Below are 20380 nucleotides of genomic sequence, written 5' to 3'. Positions count from 1 at the left end.
TAACTTTAACAATTGATCACAACCTCATTTTATTGCGAGCCGAGTTAATACACGCTTCCCTGCCAAGTAGAACATTTTCTAATGATGTACTTGTGCACCAAAACAATGCGGGGCCCAGTGCCTGCATTAGTTACTAATGTTCAAAAAAAAAAAAAGAAAAGCTTGCAATTCTGTTTTATAGCTGGTTGGTCCTAACGTTTTGAGTAGATTATTGAATTTTAGTAATGAGGTGAAATTTGTAATGAGGTTAGGGCGACGCGCATTGCATTTTCTTTCTGCAAAATTGCTTTCTGTCGTTCTTTCGAGCGCCCCGAAACCCGCAATGCATGGTGTATGTTGCTCTGTTGATTGTGTACGATCGGGCACCCTCTTCATTATGGCAATTGAGAGGTTCATATTTCAACCTAATAGCTCTCGATAACTTTAACAATTGATCACAACCTCATTTTATTGCGAGCCGAGTTAATACACGCTTCCCTGCCAAGTAGAACATTTTCTAATGATGTACTTGTGCACCAAAACAATGCGGGGCCCAGTGCCTGCATTAGTTACTAATGTCCCCATCCGTAATGTGCTTATACCACCCAAAAGAGAGAGAGAGAGAGAGAGAGAGACTGTGTGTGCAGAAATGAAATGAGCGCATGGGGATCTATGAGGGAACCGCAAGATCAAGGGGAACATGGTGATGATGACGATAACGCTTAAGACATTGTCATTAATGACACCATCACCCTCGCTGTAATATGTCCATAGACATGCCATCATTAGCATATATAAGATCATCAGTAAGGCTTATCGTAAGAGCCAGGGAGAGAGCGCAGGGAATATGAAACACCATGTCTGGGCCCAGTATTCCTCAGATTTCCCTGATTAATGAAGGACAAAGCGTGATTTGTTTTCACCAAAGCTTCCCCCTGTGAAATACTTCATTGGTCAGCTACTAGACTGTAAAATGGACAAGTTATTATTTCAGCATTTTAAATATGAAAATAAAATTGTATTTAAAGCTTCTTATTCTGGTTTATCAAATGCATGTCTCTCTCACAAGGCATGTGACTCAGAGCTTTAATTGTGTCTTTCACCATAAATATCGTTTCATGTCCATAAATAAGCTTCACAGAGAAATGGCATCATATTGGAACTTGGAAAATCCAATTACTGCACCAAAATTTAAATTTGTTTTAGCCTTTATGTAAAGTTATTAATTACAATTTAATCACACACACACACACAATATTATTTTTTGCAGTGCATGCAATATACTTTTGCTTCTAAGAATCATAAAAGCATTTATTTTTCAGTCATTGCGATTTGCTTGGGTTTCTTTAGTTATATGGAGTAACGCAATATTGTAATGCATTACTTTTAAAAGTAACTTTCTCCAACACTGATTATTAATTTACCCATACAAATAATTAATCCAGTGTGGAAAACACACTCACATAGCATTGAAAGTGTTTCTCTATTCCATCCCAATCTGTGACTATTTCACTCACTACCTCCTGAAAAAGTAAATATTATGAGATTCTGTGAATATTGCTGGAATATTCCTGCTCCAGTCTCAATAGTGTTAAAATGACTCCATCTAGCGGCAAACATACGATGCTACAGTGTGAAAGATTTCTGCACATGACTTGTGGTGTAAATATGCAGGGTCACTCACAGACCTAGAGGGTAAACTGGGGTATTCATGCATTGATTTGCAAGATATTACACACTCCAAACTGCATGTGATCACAACTTCAATAAGCTATAAAGCCCTTTATTAAATTAGAGAAGTTTAGTAGAACAAAAATGCAGCATGAAAAACCTTTAGATTTCATTTGCCACAAAATTACATTTAAACCAAATTATACGCATTTCAAATCAAGAATGGTATGCATCAACTAACCTTTGTGCAAATTCATGACCTCATTTATGTATTTATTATATAGTATGTATTCACTAAATTCAGTAACCACATGGTAACAGTACTGGTGGACATTTTTAAATTTCACTAGCAAAAGTCAGGATGGAATTCCCATACGTGGACATGTATGGTATAATGTCCACGTATGGGAACTCAATCCTGGAAAAATGTAAAATTTAGTTCCATGGTATTCATTGTACGTATGGTATGGTCATTCGATATCATTCATGTGGCTTTCTTCTGCACTTGCAAATAAACCGCCTGCTTTCTAAATCAGAATAATGAACAGTTGCCCCGAATTTTCTGTGTGCATTTATTAATATTGAAGAGTGATTGCAAACATGCCCCATGTTACATATGACTTTTTTTTTTTAGTTGAAATGCCCCTCCTTTCTTTGGACAGCTCACAGGTGATCACTTAGAGCTGGTGTATTTGGTGACGGCCTTGTTGGTGCCCTCTGACACGGCGTGTTTGGCGAGTTCTCTGGGCAGCAGCAGCCGGACTGCGGTCTGACTCTGCAACTCTCTGATCGTGATGGTTGACTGCTTGTTATAGTGCGCGAGCCGTGACGCCTCTGTAGCGATGCGCTCGAACACGTCATTAACAAACGAGTTCATGATGCTCATCGCCCTGCTGGAGATACCAGTGTCGGGATGAACCTACAGAGGATCATGTATACACACATACATAACAAATAACTTGATTAAAGTATGTTTTAAGATAATGTAGGTTACCTTTTGAACCGATTCACAGTTTTTACAGCTTTCTTATTAGAGGAGTCAGAAATCATACACAGTTTTAAATCTTCAAGAAAAATGGCAAAGAAAGGCTTACGCTTACAAAATTTACATTCATGTATAAGACAGGAACAAAATAAGGCTGAATAAAAAAATAAAAAAACACATGATGATGATGATGATATCTTTATTTCAGACTTATATGGAAAAAGGTCCATATAAAATAAAAAAAAATAAAAAAGAACAGCATACAACATGAATAACAACAACAACAAACAACAAGAAAATTATTTACATCTAATGTCCATATAAGCACTTTCTCCAGTGCCTCCAAAGTGCAGAGGTGTACCTAACAGTGCTCTTCTCTAAGATCACAATAATTTCATTTTTAGAGGTTGTTATTGCTATTTATTGCTATTTTTTTGTAGATTCAACCATACGTGTACCCAATCTACAGCAAAATGCACTTTTGAAATCCACAAAACACCTGGCCAGAGAAGACACAGGGTTCAGGTGGTGAGAGGATGTAAATTGCTCGTCACACCTACAGTTAATTAGCTTCCGGCATAATAGGCAAATTATGTTAAAGAGCTGCACCTGCTGATACCCATTACAGAACAGCAAATTATGAGAGGCTAATATCTGTGCTACATTTCATTTTGACCTCAACGCTTTTCAGGAGAGCATGCTAAATAATTGAGTTTTGTTGCAGTGTGTATTACACGTGAGTGTTGTCAATCAAGTGCCACTGTTAATATTATAGCTTCATGTAGGTTAGATTTAGAGTGTGTAACCTACTGAATAGTGGTTGACGGGGGCGATTCTAGGATTTTCATTTTAGGGGGGCTCAGCCCCCAGTGAGGGAATAATAATAATAGCCTAATAATAATTAAAAAAAAAAAAATATATATAAATGAAATAAAAAATGTTTGATTAATATGGGTCGTATACTAAACTTATTCCACTGTATTGCATAGATAGGTATAACATTTGAGTACTGAATAAGCCAAATTCAAGTCTTCATGATCTCACACACAACCTGTTTAATGTACAAACACAAATTTTACTGTTTGCAGTTCGAGTACAACCCTCTTTCATTAGCTCAAGTATGCAAACCTCTTTGCCACATGCACTGGAATATGTATTATATTGAAAGTTAAATTTTCAAATGAAAATGGCAACATGATCGTTTTATAAAGTATGTGTTCATATGTGCTTCATTTTCGCTGGAGGAAACAGCTGTGGTGTGATGAGGGGTGAACGCAGTGAAAACTTCAGCTACAGTAGATGGGGAACCGATTATTGCTCCCCCATGATATTTTGTAAACTGGATTCATGACAAAGAACTGCACAGATGCAATCTATCGATAAACACACACCTTGTCCTCTGTTTCTTGTCTTTTTGAAAAAGAACGCGCTGAAAGACGGGGAGGAGCCGAAGTCTGCCACTGTTTTCAGATGAAAAGGGGACTGAGGTGATCACGATTTGTGTACAGTTTATGGAGCTAATCGCAAAATTTTAGGGGGGGCTGAGTAGCTATAGCCCCCCTAAAAATGGCCTAGCGACGCCCATGGTGGTTGACCAATATGAGTTTTTCAGAGCATGGTGTATGAGTGATGATATAAATCTGAAGTTACATAGACAATCCTATTTAACAGTTGAGATGCGTAAATATATGCTGAAATTAATTGTGTATTCACAACTTAATAATTTTCTGAATTTTATTCACTCAGTTTACTAATGTATTTGAAATGAAGATATTGTCCATTGATTGACTAGGCATTTTGGTAGGTTTTGGAACTGACACAAGGGAGCGCTGCTGCTTCTCTTAAGCCTGCTGTATAATACGGTTTTGCCGTTAGGATTAAAATTTTTTTGTTATAGGTCAGACTTGTCAGTCTTGGATCTTTTAACATGACATGCTCACTGGTGTCTAATTAATTGTTATTGCAATGAATTTCTTACAGCTTCAGAAATTTAGCTCTTACGGCGACTGTCTAATGAGGAACCAATACAATTTAAAAAATTGATCACATTTGTGTGTGAGAGAGATGTTCAGATACACCTGTTGTTGATCTTAAAGTTGTCTATGCAACTTAAAGGAGTAGTTCACCCAAAAATGAAAATGTACTCACGCTCAGGCCATCCTAGATGTAGATGAGTTTGTTTCTTCATCAGAACCGATTTGAAGAAATTTGATCCACTGCAGTGAATGGGTGCCGTCAGAATAAGAGTCCAAACGGCTGATAAAAACATCAAAATAATCCACAAGTAGACATTTTTAACTTTAAAGTGATTGCTTTCGACTAAAATACAAGTTTTCTATCTGTAATACTGCTTTCTCCAGTGAAAAAGTAATCTTCTTTAAATCAGGAGAGAGAAATAGGCCTATGTACTGATCAAGCACAGTTTACAAGTATAAACAGTCCAAAACAGTTCTAAACAAATATGTTGAGGGATTTTGATGTGAGAGAACAGGGTATGAACTCTTTCACTGGCTGAAACATTATTGTGGATTATATGGATTATTTTGGCCGAAGCGATAGTTTAAAGTTAAAATTCCATAATGATGAATGTGTTTCTTGTAAATACTCAACTTTTTGCTTTACAAGACATTAATTGATGGACTGGAATGGTGTGGGTTACTTGTGGATTACTGTGATGTTTTTATCAGCTGTTTGGACTCTCATTCTGACGGCACCCATTCACTGCAGAGGATCCACTGTTGAGCAATGGATGTAATGCTAAATTTCTCCAAATCTGTTCAGATGAAGAAACTAACTCATCTACATCTTGGATGACCTGAGGGGGGAGTAAATTATCAGGAACTTTTCACTATGGGACTTTTTTTTTTTTTTTTTTTTTTTGTAATCATTGCTACACTAAATTATTATTATTATTATTATTTTTACATTTTTCAAAGTTGTAAATAAAACACTGATGATTGGAGTATTTTTGTGGGGGAAAAAAATCAAAAACAGCCTTTCTAATACTAACAATTTTTGAGTGAAAATTGTGGTGTTTCTTTTGGCCAAAAACTTCAACACCCATAATGCACTTGATTTTGTTGCTGCCAATCTGTCATTCCAGCTGTCAGTGGGTGGAAATGCAAAAATGTGGAAAATCGCTCTGTAGTTTTTACAAAACCCCCTGAGCTGTCAGAAGTTTGGTGGAGTGCATAATGACTTGTTTTGCACCCTGCAGCGGAGTGGATGAGAAATAAACAGCGATATCTGGGAAGAGGTTACAGTGTTCATTTACATATATTACAGACATTGGAGCAATACAAAGCTGGTTGAAACTCTGTGAACATATTCTTTAAATATGTTGTTTAGTGTCCCCTAATGTCCATGATCATAGGAGATGTGGAACACACTCAATAACCCATCAATGCAGATCACAGATCTGTGTGCACTGACTCTTGGTCCTGTTGACTGTGATTATGATCCACTTTGCCTGAAGATGGTGCATCTGAAAGCTTTCCCAAAGGGGTTACCTCTCAGTAAAGACCATGTAGAGAGGTAAAAAGTTAACAGCTATTTATGATCTTGTATGTATACCTTCATCCCTGAGTGATAAGTATGAGTGTTGTGTATATCATTACGAATTGACTCATGTGTTTGAACTGCCGTTCGCTGTGAAAGGTCATCGTGTGCAGTCAGCAAACAGTGTGATAAAACTGCAGTGTGAATTAAGCAGTGGTGTATAAAGTACCTGAAAGCCATACTCAAGTAAAAGTACAGATATCTTACCAGAAAATTACTTTGGTAGAAGTTGAAGCCACCGTTTAGAATATGACTTGAGTAAAAGTCTTAAAGTATGTGATATTTATTGTACTTGAGTACAAAAAGTATTTTTTAAATCTTAAACATACTTAAGTATTGAAAGTAAAAGTACAAGTAAATGCAAAATGGAAAAGAAGCAAATAAATATATATAAAAAATGTTCATACGTAGCAAGATTGTGTTCAGTTTTAACTCTTTCTTCAATTTTGTATTTTTGGGTAAGAATAAGAAGCACTTCATCCGGTACTTAAGTGTCTTTCATTCCAACATAAGAAAACAAGTCACTTATTGCTTTACTGAACTTGTATAAAATTATTACTAATGTGTTCATGCTGATATCTGCAGAAAAACGGTACTCTTTGTGTGATATAGATTAAGTTAACTATATTAAATTATATAAACATAAAAAAGCATACAGATACATTTTTGCCTTCTACAATTTAGAATGCCTTGCATTTTGAGTTTTAATAGACTAATAAATCACGTGCGTGCACTCTCTGTGATATACTTGATAATGTCAGATCGCACATCATTACAACACTTACCATATTATCGCAGACGATGCTGTATCGCACGCCCCAGACTCGACTTGAGTGGAAAATGAATCGTCTGCGGTTGTGCGCGCAGCTGCACACTTGTTTGCACGTGAGCAAAGGTGTTTTTAAGGAGTCTAACTAGCAAACGGCAGACCACTGATTCGTCAAACCTGCTTTCCTGCAGTCCGTGTTCTTCTGACTTCTGACTATTTTGTAGCAAGTAACGAATATGCTTCGGGGAAATGTATCGGAGTAAAAGTATACATTTTTATTAGGAAATGTAGTGGAGTAAAAGTAAAAGTTGGCTGAAATATAAAAACTCAAGTAAAGTACAGATACTCCCAAAAAATATTTAAGTACTGTAACAAAGTATTATTACTTCGTTACGATACACCACTGGAATTAAGTCAGAGCTTCATAAGCAAATGTGAAAAAAAAACAAAAACATCTGCCTGGCTGAGTAAACAACTGTATTTAGAATATTTATCATTTTTAAAATGCTTATATGTTTCTATATGTTTACATTGCTTTGTCAGGTGTACATGTCTCATTTAGAAATTGCTTCTGCATGCATTTATTTGCACAGTTTACTTTAATTATAATAGCTTTATAAAAATAAAAAATTTATCTGCTTTCCAATTTGTGACCAGTGATTTGTGTGCCGCAGGGTATTCCAGCTTGTGTTCAATTTCACGTTTTTGTTACTGGACAAGACCTTTTGATATTTTCAATTTCACAGTCCCTCCGATCTGACAAGTTCATTGTTTGACAGGACTGATGGGTACCCTCAGGTTTAAAGCTTCTCTCCACTCTCAAGAAAAGAGGTATATCCTTTCTTTCATGCTTTTTATCCGCTTAGCCGCCATTCTTTTAACTGAGCCTTGAAATTTGCAAAATCACCAAACCTACAGTATAGTGTGTGATTATACTTGATGCAAGGCCACCTCATCATTATTAGTGTTGATGTATTCTATTAGTCAGTCTGTATATGTCCAGAACTTCTTTAGTCATTTTACAAATTATTTGCTCTTTGTAGAATGCATTTACCAGGAGCAGTGTTATCTTAATATTAATTATATGATAAATAGTATTTATTAATATTTTGTATAAAGTTTTTATTTTCATATTAATTAATATTAAGTTCATTTTGTTATATGCTTTTGTCATTTTTATTTTTTATTTTCATTTTATAATTTTTTTAAATATGTATTTTGCCTTGATGGCACTTTTTTATTTCAGGATTAATTTGAGAAATTATAGTAAATTATACTTTAACTTTTCATTTCAATTATACTATAACTAAATTTTCAATTAGTTGCCAACACATCATTTAATTTTAATTTTTAATTTAATTTAATTTAATATAATTTTTTTTACTTTTTAAGTTTAGTTTTTTCAGTTAATAATTATATTTTACTTTTGTTTCAATTAACAACAAATTTAGTTTTAGTAGTAGTTTTAGTTAACAAAAACTGTCAGGGAGCTATGTTATTTATTCTCATAAGACTCAAATAAGATTTTACTTCATCAGTTCATTTAAAAAAAAAAAAAGGATTTAGAAGAATCTTTGTTTAGCTTCCTCTAGTTCAAACAGCAGAGTATGGTGCCAGCAATGCCCTGTGGCCGGTTGCATAAACTGCTTAGACTAGTCTTAAAAAGTTAGTCATCTCTTTTTTTTTCTCTTCAAGACTGGTCATAACTTTAAGTAAGTTACAAAAAGGTAAAATTGGTCTAATTTGAACCCAAAAAGAAAGACTAATTACCTCTTGGCTAACTGCTTGTTTGTGAAACTAGTTCTTAAAGAGGACATCGGATGCCCATTTTCCACAAGTTGTTATGATTCTTTAGGGTCTTCATGAAATGTCTGTAACATTGGTTAAAATTCCTCAATGGTTGTGTAAAACAACACCCTTTTTATCTTGTCAAAAACAGCTCTGTTTTTACCAGCGACCTGTGCATGTCTCTTTAAATGCTAATGAGCTCTGCTCACGCCGCCCCTCGCTTCTGTGGAAGAGGAAAGGCGATTTGCAAGTAATCATAATATATATATATATATATATATATATATATATAAAGTGTGAGACTTCTTCTGGGGTGCAGCTGGATCACAAACAGTGTTAACTTTTTGTGAGTTTTAACTTTTTAGCAAAACCTGCCTTGACTTGTCCCTCGTTCAGAAAGCAGTCTGGAGTCAAAAATGTTTTGCGCAGACATAAACAAATTTAAGTGTATTCAGTGGCGCATTACCTTAAAAAATAAAATAAAAATCCAATGCGTCCTCAGTGGCTCTGATGTCAGGAGAAAATGAAGACTCTTAAGTTCACTTTTACATCCAACTTCAAAACACCTGCGTTGCTTACGAGACGTTGTCGCTACAGCTGCTCGAGCACGGAGAAAATGATGGACAGCGTACAACTGGCTGAGGGCTGAAATATGGACAGTCTGTCAGCGGTCGTGGGAGGGGTGTCATATTGCTCAGAAAATCAAAACGGCTTGATAATTGAGAAGTTTAAAAAAAAAAAATCGTAAAATTTTTCTCATTGTATGGTGGTTGTGTCCACACACTGCTAAGACACATTTATATGCAAGCACTATGTAAAAGTGAATTTTGAATCCGATGTCCCCTTTAAGACAGTCATAACATAGTGGCTATGTTTATGTCGCTGGCTCCAGGTCATGGTTTTGATTCCCAGGAAATGCATGAATTGAAAAAATCTTTAGCTTGATTGCAGTCTAAGTCACATTGAATAAACCCATCTGTCAAATGCATAAATGTAAAATTAGCTCTTTCCTATAGTATGACGGTCTATAATGACTTGAAAGGACAAAAAAATCCCATAAAATAGCCCATATTTGTTGTGTGCTATGCAATATGGAAACTCTTCCATTTGTGTTCCATAAAAGTAAATAATTGACCTAACGGTAAGCCCCTCCCCTCGAACGCAGATGAGCCAATGGCAGGCGAGTATCAGTTGCACGGCGGGCGGAACTCGGACATCTGTAGGTTTCAGCGCCATAGAGAAACATTGGAAAATCCGAAGCTCGCATCGGTTTAATGGTGTTTATGCTACAAAAATGGAAAAACGATGTGCCTAGGGTACTTGTAACACTAATTCCAGTTATCTTGAGAGGATAGACAATGTAATTTATTTTATTCCATTTCCTAAATCCAACCAAAACAGAGCAAAATGTCCCTAAGCATTCAACCCCAATCACAATGAAGACAAAAACGTTCATTTTCTGGTTGTCATACTCTCATTAAGTTACACTTTTCATTTGCTCAAAAAGAACGTTAATGTCATCTTGTGCTTCAGCAAGGTATCTCTGGCTAAAACTAGCTACCGTTAGCGTTAAAGTTAGTGAGTCCATGCTAACGTACAAATCTAAATAGCGAACTGTTCTCACGTCAACGACCCTTCAATATGGCGGCCATGATTGTTTTCACTCCGAAGTGCCCTTCGGAGGGCGATATATCCCGTTTGGAATGCACCGATATATCCCTCCATGGCATATTTAAGTCCCACTTGTAGGTCCATCTGTGTCCCAAATTTATCAGAAACACCTCGAAAGAAGGTTTTCACTGACAGCTGTCATTGTAAGACAGTGAGCAACTCCGTTTGTTTGTCCGAGTGAGCAACAGTAACTAAGGGGGGCGGGGCTTACCGATAGGTCAATTGGAATGACATAAGGGTAAATATGTTGAGTAAATAATGACAAGAACTTCACAGCTTTGAGTAACATGCAACAAACAGGTAAAGATCCTACTTTTGCTCCTTATTCTACAGTCTAATAACTTTGGGCCATATTGTAATAGACTCTCATGGTTTGATTTATATGAAAATATTTTGTTTTTCTTTTCTTATTTTGCTGCATTTTAGCCCAGCTCATCATGAAAATAGCTATGGTAGTGTTTATAGAAAGTTATAAACAAACAAACAAACAAATAAACAAACACTGATTCAACTGAATGACGTAAATAAAGGTGTCCTCTACCCTCATCATAGCGCCATGTTCTGCCATTAGTCGCTGCACAGATTTAGATTGCATTAGATTGGCCGCGGATGATTTATTTCCTGTCAGGCAGTGTGGTCAGTGTCATTATGCTCACTGTCGCTTCTCAGTAAACAGTCTCAAGAGGCTGCCGCAAAACTGCACAGCGTCATGAACCTTCAGTGTTTACAGCATGTCTCAGCACACATTAGAGAAGCGACCCTGATGCTCTTCTGCCTGTAACTGACAGTTCAGTGGTCCGAAATTAGATGGCGCTACATATAATCTGTCTCAGTTTTAAGACGCTTGCACTTTCATATTAGCTGCCGCATCTGTAAGGAGGAAACAATGGTGTTTGAGGCTCACGATATGTCATTTCCATGTACAGAACTGTTATTGTTCAACTATGCAAAGGTAAATACAGTTTTCCATTCTATGGCACTTTTAAGGCATCGCACTTGAGTGTGCACGTCTTACTCCAGCGTTTAAGCTGACTTCAGCGATATTCTCAGCTGAATGAGATTTTGAGTATGTTCCCACAGCCTATAAAACAATGGGTAGTTCATCCTTTCTATCTGGTAAATGACACGTGTCTGGTGAGTGTGCTTTTATATGTGTGGATGTCCACGTGCTCTCTGCTGTATAGTTTTTTTCTCCCATCATTGCGTATCTAGATGGAAGAATGTATTTATTTATTTATTTGCTTTTCATATTCACAGATACCTGAGCAATAATTTGTCTTTTGTCTCCTGCACACAGAATATATTTCATGTAGCATAATGTGTTAGTATAAAACTGTCATCATTTAGTCCTCTTCATATTGTTCCAAACTCATATTGTTTTTTTCTTCTATTGAAAACAAAAGATGATGTTAGGCAGAATGTTCAGAATTTCTATATAATGAAACTGAATGATTTCTAGGACTTGTGATGTGCAATATATTAGTACTCTATTGGTTATCACATTTTGTTTGTGTATTTATTTATCAGTCAAGATTGGATATTTAATTGTGCATGTTAATTCCCCTATTTTTGTATTTGAATTACCTTTGCTATCATCTAATGCTCACTTAAAATTAATCTTTATAACCATTCTGAAATCGACTCTTTAGCAAATCTCAAACTGAATATGAAATGAATATCCTTTAATGTTCTGATACCTAAATTCAGTTGTAGCAGTGTATTACTGAATTTTAATATTGTTCAACCCTGAAAAGCATTATCAAAATCTGAAATCTATCATAAATCTATTAATATATCACAAATGCGGTGTGCTGTATTACAAGCTTTCTGAACACATAGGATAGTTTCTGATTCTGATTCTGATTCTGAAAATGAAAACACTTATCCTTTATTCACCCTCATGTCATTCCAAAAGTGATTCTGTCAAACATATTATAAACATAGCATAAATATAATATAAACATAACATAAACATATAAACATATTCTGTCAAACACCTCATATAAACTTTTGGAATGACATGAGGGTGAATAAAGGATAAGTGTTTTCATTTTTGGGTGAATTACCTCTTATTTGTTGTGTTGTTGTAAAAAAGCAAGAAAAGAGGAGTCATAGCGGGTTGGCTAGAGAGTGTACATAGTCCAGTACATGCAAACAGGGTTATGAATGACAGTAAGCCTGTTCTTCATGACCTCTTACGACCAGAGGTCGAGTCCCTGAAGGAGAAATCTCATGCTTTGTGCCAAGCTCTCTGCATTGATAAGCTGTTCCTGTGCTTTTCCTGACAGATGTCATGTGCTCATGCGTTTGTGTTGAATGAAGCTTTGAAAACATTGATCATATGTCAAACATATTTATCATTGTATACGGCTCATATGTTCCCTCGTATACATATTGCATAGCAGGATTGTGCTCCATTTGTAATTGAATTGAGAATGTTTTTCAAATTCCAGTTAAATTAATGGGTTTAAATGGGATGCAGAATTGTAATTCGAATAGAATTTTAGCTTAGTGAGTTGAATTCAGTAAGAAATCCATATAACAGCGATAAGTGCAATTTTTAACCACAGAAGGAAAGCCTTTCAAGACATACTTCATAAATGAATGAATAAATAAATGATTTAGACTCTTTACATTACATGTCTTCTATAGTTTGAAGAGTCTGAAAAACCCTAAAATAATCAACTACACTAAAAACAAAAACAGATAAATAATATTTTATTAACTAATATATAGTTTTGTAGGTCTTACATGCAAACAAATCTGTTTGAAATGTCACCTACAGAAATTTGATTTATATACACTTATTTATATTTCATATTTTTTAGACCAGGTTGGAGGAACGCTTAACTTTCACTTCCTGTAATTTCAGTTTAACTTCCTTTGGGGTGTGGCCAATTCACATTTACACTCATGATTTGAAAGGGAGCCTGTTCTTCGATTCTGAATTCAGTTCTATTGCACAGTCTAAAAATGGCAATAGAATGTCTTCTGCATCTTCCCAAGTTAATTTAATATACTGTTCCAGGTATTATTCATCTATCTTAAACTCAAGTGAAACCAATTGAAACAGCCACAGGTGGAGACCCTGCAACAGGATAATGACCCAAAACAGTTAAGCAAATCCCCAAATGGTTGGCTAAAAGATAAATGGATAGGAAAAGGGTCAAGTGAGTGAAACCCCAGTTCTTCACCAGCACAATTAAGAAAGCCCTCAAAATTGCATTGTTATAGCAAGTCAAAGCAAAAATTCTCCAGGTCGATGTAGGAGACCAATAAACAATCAGACAAAAAGCGTAAGTGATTTCCTGCCAATAGTGGCTTAAACCAGCTAATAGTCTGCTATTTTTGAACATTTTCTTCGAGCAAATTAGTTTTATGGTGGATTTGTTGGTGATTCTTTGTGTCATTGTGTGTGTGATATGACTTCAGCTGTCGATAACTGGTGACTATGTACAATCTTTTATTCATTCAGCCCTTAGGTGAAATTAGAAACATACTCAAAACAGCAATCACTATCTCCCAGAGTGCAACAGTGGAAATAAAGCAATTAGCACATTCGGTCAGGCCAGTACCATGTTAAATGTTCATTGGTGATGTTTGGATGTGGGAGGCAGTGCCCACTCTCTGATAATGCTCTGCTCCTCCTTTTAAAGTCCAGCTTTAAGATTAAATCTGTATTTCAGTAACACTGTTTTTCCCATCTTTTGCTCTTCATTCTTCATAGTGTGTCTCAATAGTACTGCTCTTGTATTTTGCCTTGTTAACAAATAGCTAAATCGCATCTGTCGCATCCAGGAATGAATGGTAATCAATCATGCAGAGGTATGTGAAATATAAACCAGTTTAAGTTGTTGCATTATCTGCCTGCCTTTTATTCAAAGACTTGTTTTAGATATGCTACCTACACATGGCAAGCTTGCTGAGTCTAAACATAACAACCAATTCATAGAATGCTGTTCACAGTAATTTACATGTAGAAATATGCAGAATAATATTGTAATATGCTAATCCTCACACTCAGCATATTTGCTATAATGGAGAGACTGTAAACAGGATCCAGACATTACAATATTTGCAAAAGTCAGAATATGAATGCATATGCATGCACAAACTCCATCTGGGCTCTGTGAACAGTTCGGAAAGCTATTTTTATTTTCTATTGGACAGCAAATGAGCGCAAACCAAATTTGACGTCAATCGAACTGAATCTATTTAAAAAGGAGACCCTGCAACAAGTAAATATAAATATAAAGTATTAAGTCTTTTACTCCCAACCTCCTCTTGGGATATTGATTGGATATTGATTTAATTCGGTTGAGAATGATCTCTAACCCTGGCCGTTCACCCATTGTTATGGTAATTTATCTCCATTGAGCATCATAGCAGTCGTAATCTCATTTCAATCTCATATGATTTGCAAGTGTGCTTTGAAGGGATCCCTGAACTATTAACCCCCCCAAAAACAATGCTCATTGATATTGATCGAACCTCAGTCCACAAATCAAGTTGGTCTCCAATGACCAACACGTCTGTTACCACTCAAATTGTGTCTTGAAAAGATACAAAATCATCTCAAATCTCTTGTCAAACTCCAGCTACATTAATATGCAGGTTTAGTGGGGAAAATGAGGATGTGCTTCCCTGCAAAACCAACCTCCTCGGATACAATCACATGGCACAGATGGTTGCTTCTCTGCAACTACCTGTAGCTGAAACACAGCATTGCACATTGAGAGCTTCTCCTTTCATACGAAACCAAGAATCGAAGCACCCCCAGCCCCGCTAGTACCCTCCCCCCATGCTTCTTGCACACACACACACACAGGCTGTGGCTCAGCAGACGCTCAGCAGTGGGATGGATCCTGACTACTAAAGAGCAACGGAGAGAGAGGAGGGGTGGCAGGCAGCCGGCAGAGGTGCATAAATCCTAATTTCCAGATCTGGAGGAAGAAACGTTCGCTGTCCAGGGTGAGACCACCACATTGGCTTTCCAAAACATCAAGAGGCAGCGCTCCCCGCAGCTTGCCGTGAATCCAGGAGAGACAAGGGACCTGGCTGAGGCTGTCAAACACAGAGGTGGGCTAGGAGGAGGTCTATGACCCTTGATTTTCAGCAGGGGAGTGGCGCAGGGGGATGTAGCTGGCGACGAGCAACAGACGCTCGGCTCTTGTAATCTTCCCATTTAATAAATCATTCCATGCCATTGTCATAGCGATGTAAAGGCATTCTGTGCCGACTGGAGGAGGCACACTCCAATCAGCTGCTCTCGCCAAGCGAGATCTTTCATTTCCATCAGTGTCTTTTGGTTTCCCTTCACTTCTTTGTGCTTTGTCCCTCAGAAACCGGACGGCGTCACTCCTGTCTTTTCATGTGACTTGGTCTTTCTGGAGCTGTCATTGTGTTTGGTTCTGCATGGAATGACAGCTGCTTTTTTAGAGACGGCGGAAGAGGTCGCAGATAGAGTGAGGACTGCCACTAACTGGAAAGCTCCTTCAGAAATCGTAAAGAACCTCTTCAAAGACTTGCTGCTTTTTCAAGCGTTTAGACTTGCCTCATTGCACACTTTCTAACATTTGTCTCAGCTGTTATCGCTGGACACCAATGACAGCTATGAAGGGAGACTCCGAAGACAGCATTGAAAGCATGAGGCCGTCCAGCCTGCAAGTTTTCGCCAACTCCTCCACGTTACATGGCATGAGCCACATATTCGCCTATGGCCACATGACGTTCCGTCGATTCCTATGGACGCTGTCCTTCATGGGCTCTCTAAGTCTGCTGATGTTCGTCTGCATGGACCGAGTATGCTACTACTTCGAGTTCCCCCACATCACCAAACTTGACGAGGTGGCGGCGCCCAACCTCACCTTTCCAGCCATCACCTTCTGCAACCTCAATGAGTTTCGTTTCTCGAAGATCACAAAGAACGATCTGTACCACGTTGGGGAGCTGCTGGCACTGCTCAACGAGAACTATCAGATCGCTAACCCTCACCTGGCCGAGCCGGAAGTCCTCGCTTTCTTGAAGGAGAAGGCTAATTTTGTCAACTTCAATCCCAAGCAGTTCAACATGACGGATTTCTATAACCGCACGGGCCATGATATCAGCGAAATGCTCTTGCAGTGCACCTTCAGAGGGGAGGAATGCATCCCTCTAAACTTCACCACTGTAAGTTACCATGGTGGTATATTCTTCTACTGCAGTTGAAAAGTTTGCAGTTGAAAGTTGTGGCAAACTGAAGTTCAAGCACTGTTGGTTTATAGGCAAATATTGCTCGACATGAGCTACACAGGGTCATTGACTGAGACAGTGTGTATTGAATTATGCAAACTATTTTTTCCTCCCTTCAGACTACTCCTTTGTTGACGAGAGACTTCTCAGTTTTTGCAGTGTAGTTTTTTTCCCCCTCGAAACAATCTGCAGCATAAAAATCTATAGGTTGAAATATGCAATTACATTTATGAATCAATGGCTGCTGGGCAAGAATAACTGTCAAATGGCTACTTCTCAAAAGACATTACAAGAGTGTACATGCTCTCACTCAGTTCTTGACCAAGTCCAACTAATTGCACAAATGTACAACTAAACCAACATGAATTTTTGCCAGCAGTGAGGAAATTGGAACTTTAAAATGAGAACATGTACAATATATGTATGCTAATGTTTATAATTTTTCAATGAGAAAAGCAAGCAGCTCTAATCCAAAGCAAACTAAATGTATGAAAATAGTCACTGCTTACAGATCCCTTATGGGCTAGTTTGATCAAATTAAAATGCATATGATCACTACATTTGAAATTGATTGCATGTAGATTGACACACGCAGCAAGTTCTGAGCTACACTGATGAACTTCATTGAAAAGCTTTGCATTAAAATGGTTTATTTTGTCTGTGGCATGTGTAGGCTAAAGCGTGTTGTACATTTCTGTTATTTAATATTTTCCCACTTCATTTCATCGGGACTTTAGCTAAGGCATAGCTGTGATCATAGGAAAATAAATACCTTGTTCAAATAAAGGAATGACATAATAAATGCAGCTGAGTGCAAAGAGTGAAATGTCACATTCTTGTAGTTAGTTATTGCACTGAAAGGGCAGGCAGACTATGAAAGACAGGAAAATTTGGTGTAAAAGAAGGCAACAAATGTGAAACAGGTGTTACGACATCATGCATTGCACAGTGATAATGATTGATTTCAGTGGTTTCCTTTAGATGTTAAGCTCCTGTGAGATTTTCTGGAGTTTTCTATTTGCTGCTTTTGCATTTCCTTTTAATCTGGTGTATATGCATGGCTTTTAGAGTTATGTGACAGATATTGAGGATACAAATCCTGTGACTGATTCTAATTTATTCTTGGATCCTGGTTTGAACATGTGGAACAAATGACTTCAGCTATCATTATGGTCTAAATTATGGTGATGTTGAACATTGAGGTTAATGTAGGTCCACACCTCCTAGGATGAGGCTTTATGCATGCTTTAAATATCAGCATGCACAATCATAATAAGAATTTTGTACGTGTCAGAAATGGATGGGGTAGGAAATGAGAGGAAAAAATCTTCTGTATGCCTATGTATTCCACACTTATTCAAAATAAACATTTGCATTTTTCTTTTTCGTATTTGTGACAAGCGAATGCGTTAAGATTAAAGGAATAATTCACCCCAGAATATAACCTCTGTCATTATTTACCCAACTTTGTCGTTTCAAATCCATCCTGTTATGACTTTCTCTTTAATAGAATTAAAAGCTCTATAATAACCAGGCAAATAAACCTATATGCACTATATGACACTATATGCCAAGTCCTCTGAAGTCATGCAATATCTTTGTGTGACAAGCAGACTGAAAGGTTTTTATTCATCATATAGCTTCAGAAAACTTGGAATATAGTAAATCCTATGGACTGCTTTTGTTATTTTTACGTTGCTTTTTGAAGCTTGAGTGCCTCAGTCCCCATTCATAGTAATGTGTTTTAATATTATTTGAGCCCGGTCTCATGAACAAAATAAACATTTGCATTTTTCTTTTTCGTATTTGTGACAAGCGAATGTGTTAAGATTAAAGGAATAATTCACCCCAGAATATAACCTCTGTCATTATTTACCCAACTTTGTCGTTTCAAATCCATCCTGTTATGACTTTCTCTTTAATAGAATTAAAAGCTCTATAATAACCAGGCAAATAAACCTATATGCACTATATGACACTATATGCCAAGTCCTCTGAAGTCATGCAATATCTTTGTGTGACAAGCAGACTGAAAGGTTTTTATTCATCATATAGCTTCAGAAAACTTGGAATATAGTAAATCCTATGGACTGCTTTTGTTATTTTTACGATGCTTTTTGAAGCTTGAGTGCCTCAGTCCCCATTCATAGTAATGTGTTTTTAATATTATTTGAGCCCGGTCTCATGAAAATGCGTATAAATAGTACGGCAAATAAAAACGAAAACTCGTGGTATTGATACGCAAAAATGGACTTTGGCGTGTATATGATACGAAATTTGTTGGCGTGCATATGATACGCAGTTTTCGCGTACATATGATATGCATCTACCCCACAACCCTAAACCTACCCATCCACAGTACTTTTCTGAACACGCTCCATGTCCTGCTATTACAGCTGTAATCACCTGCTGTGTCCCACTTATTATTCACATGTTAATTCATTATCCAAATTACAGTAGAATAGACTACAAGACCCACAGTATCACTGGCAGATCTGGACAAGATACAGTACTTGATACTAATGAGATGATATATTTCATTGTGAATTAAGCAATTAAATAGGTTTTTAGTAATGCTCAGGAGTTCCCATGTGAATTGGAACCAATCTTTTTCAAAGACATTAAGCAACAATTAAAAACAGAGCAATTGTTTGGGAGGCTCATTTACATCTGACAATTGTGTGTGTGAGTGTGTGTGTGTTAAATGCAATATTGTGAGAATTGCTCCTGAAATGGTATGTTTACTTGCAGACTGATAGTCTTATAACCTCAGTATAATAAGGTAATTGTGAGATAAAGTTTAAAACGTTAAGTCAAACACATAAACACTTCAAAAGAAGATATATTTTGAAAAACGTCTAATTTTTGTTTATCCATGAAATGAAAGCCAGTGCAGTTTAACGCTGTTTGTACCCCGACGCTCTTCAAAATATCTTCTTTTGTGTTTTGCAGAAGAAAGTATGGCATACAGAATTACATTAGGGTGAGTAAATGATTTCAATTTGCATTAATTGAAATAATCTTTTATATAGAAGTTGCCAATATGTGAATCTGACTTTTTTTCCTCATGCGTTGAATCAAAAATACTGTGCGTAGTAGAGTGTAGAATAAATACTGTGTTATTTCTTTGCAGAATAAATAAACATACTTTTACCAGTGTTCTTATGAAAACCAAATTGATTTAAAATGGCGCAATACTCAGTGCAGGAACCTAATTTAAATGAAGCAGTAGCAGTGTATGGGAGCTTATTGTTTTGTTGACACGGGTTTTTTCTTTCGTTCTTTCTTTATTTTTTTAAAATAAAATCACATAGCCCAGAATAACACATGCCGTGTCATTTTAAAATTGTTTCCATTTCAAATCCTTGAACCACTGCAAGTCTCCAATCCTAGCTATTTACTCTCACCCACATATGCCATATAGGCTGAAGTTTATGTTAAGCTTATGAGACTTTTGTTAAAACATGAAAAGAAAGCTTTCTTGCCACATTTTTAGATATGTTGGAAAGGCTAACATGCCAATTATGCTGTTCCCTTTCGTGGAACTTCGAACTGCGTCCTCTAGGGGTCGCTATGGGGAACGCCTCCTCGTGACCCGTGTCTGAAGCCTACATTGAAAAAACACCAACTTGTTTGGCCGGCGACAGCCATGACGTCACTACCGTCGCGACTAGTACAAAATAGGCGCCGGTAGCGCACATCATTCTCTTCTTCGTCTTCACTGACCG

At 36.9% G+C, this 20380-nt stretch overlaps 1 protein-coding gene across 1 annotated transcript in view; it reads left to right on the top strand.

Moving 5' to 3' along the window:
* The first annotated feature begins 15918 nt into the window (after positions 1-15918).
* The window catches only part of LOC107717233 (acid-sensing ion channel 1-like), an 87228-nt gene continuing 82766 nt past the window's right edge, over positions 15919-20380 (top strand). The window contains exon 1 of the mRNA XM_016523919.1: positions 15919-16589. Coding sequence (XP_016379405.1) covers positions 16026-16589 — 564 coding nt within the window. The 5' untranslated portion in view covers positions 15919-16025. The remainder of the gene's footprint in view (positions 16590-20380) is intronic.

The sequence above is a fragment of the Sinocyclocheilus rhinocerous genome, unplaced genomic scaffold (assembly GCF_001515625.1).
Source record: "Sinocyclocheilus rhinocerous isolate Xijiao unplaced genomic scaffold, SAMN03320098_v1.1 scaffold1694, whole genome shotgun sequence".
In the NCBI taxonomy this organism is placed as follows: domain Eukaryota; kingdom Metazoa; phylum Chordata; class Actinopteri; order Cypriniformes; family Cyprinidae; genus Sinocyclocheilus; species Sinocyclocheilus rhinocerous.
Note: the sequence above shows the minus strand (reverse complement) of the source record. Positions and strands in the feature narration are given on the sequence as shown.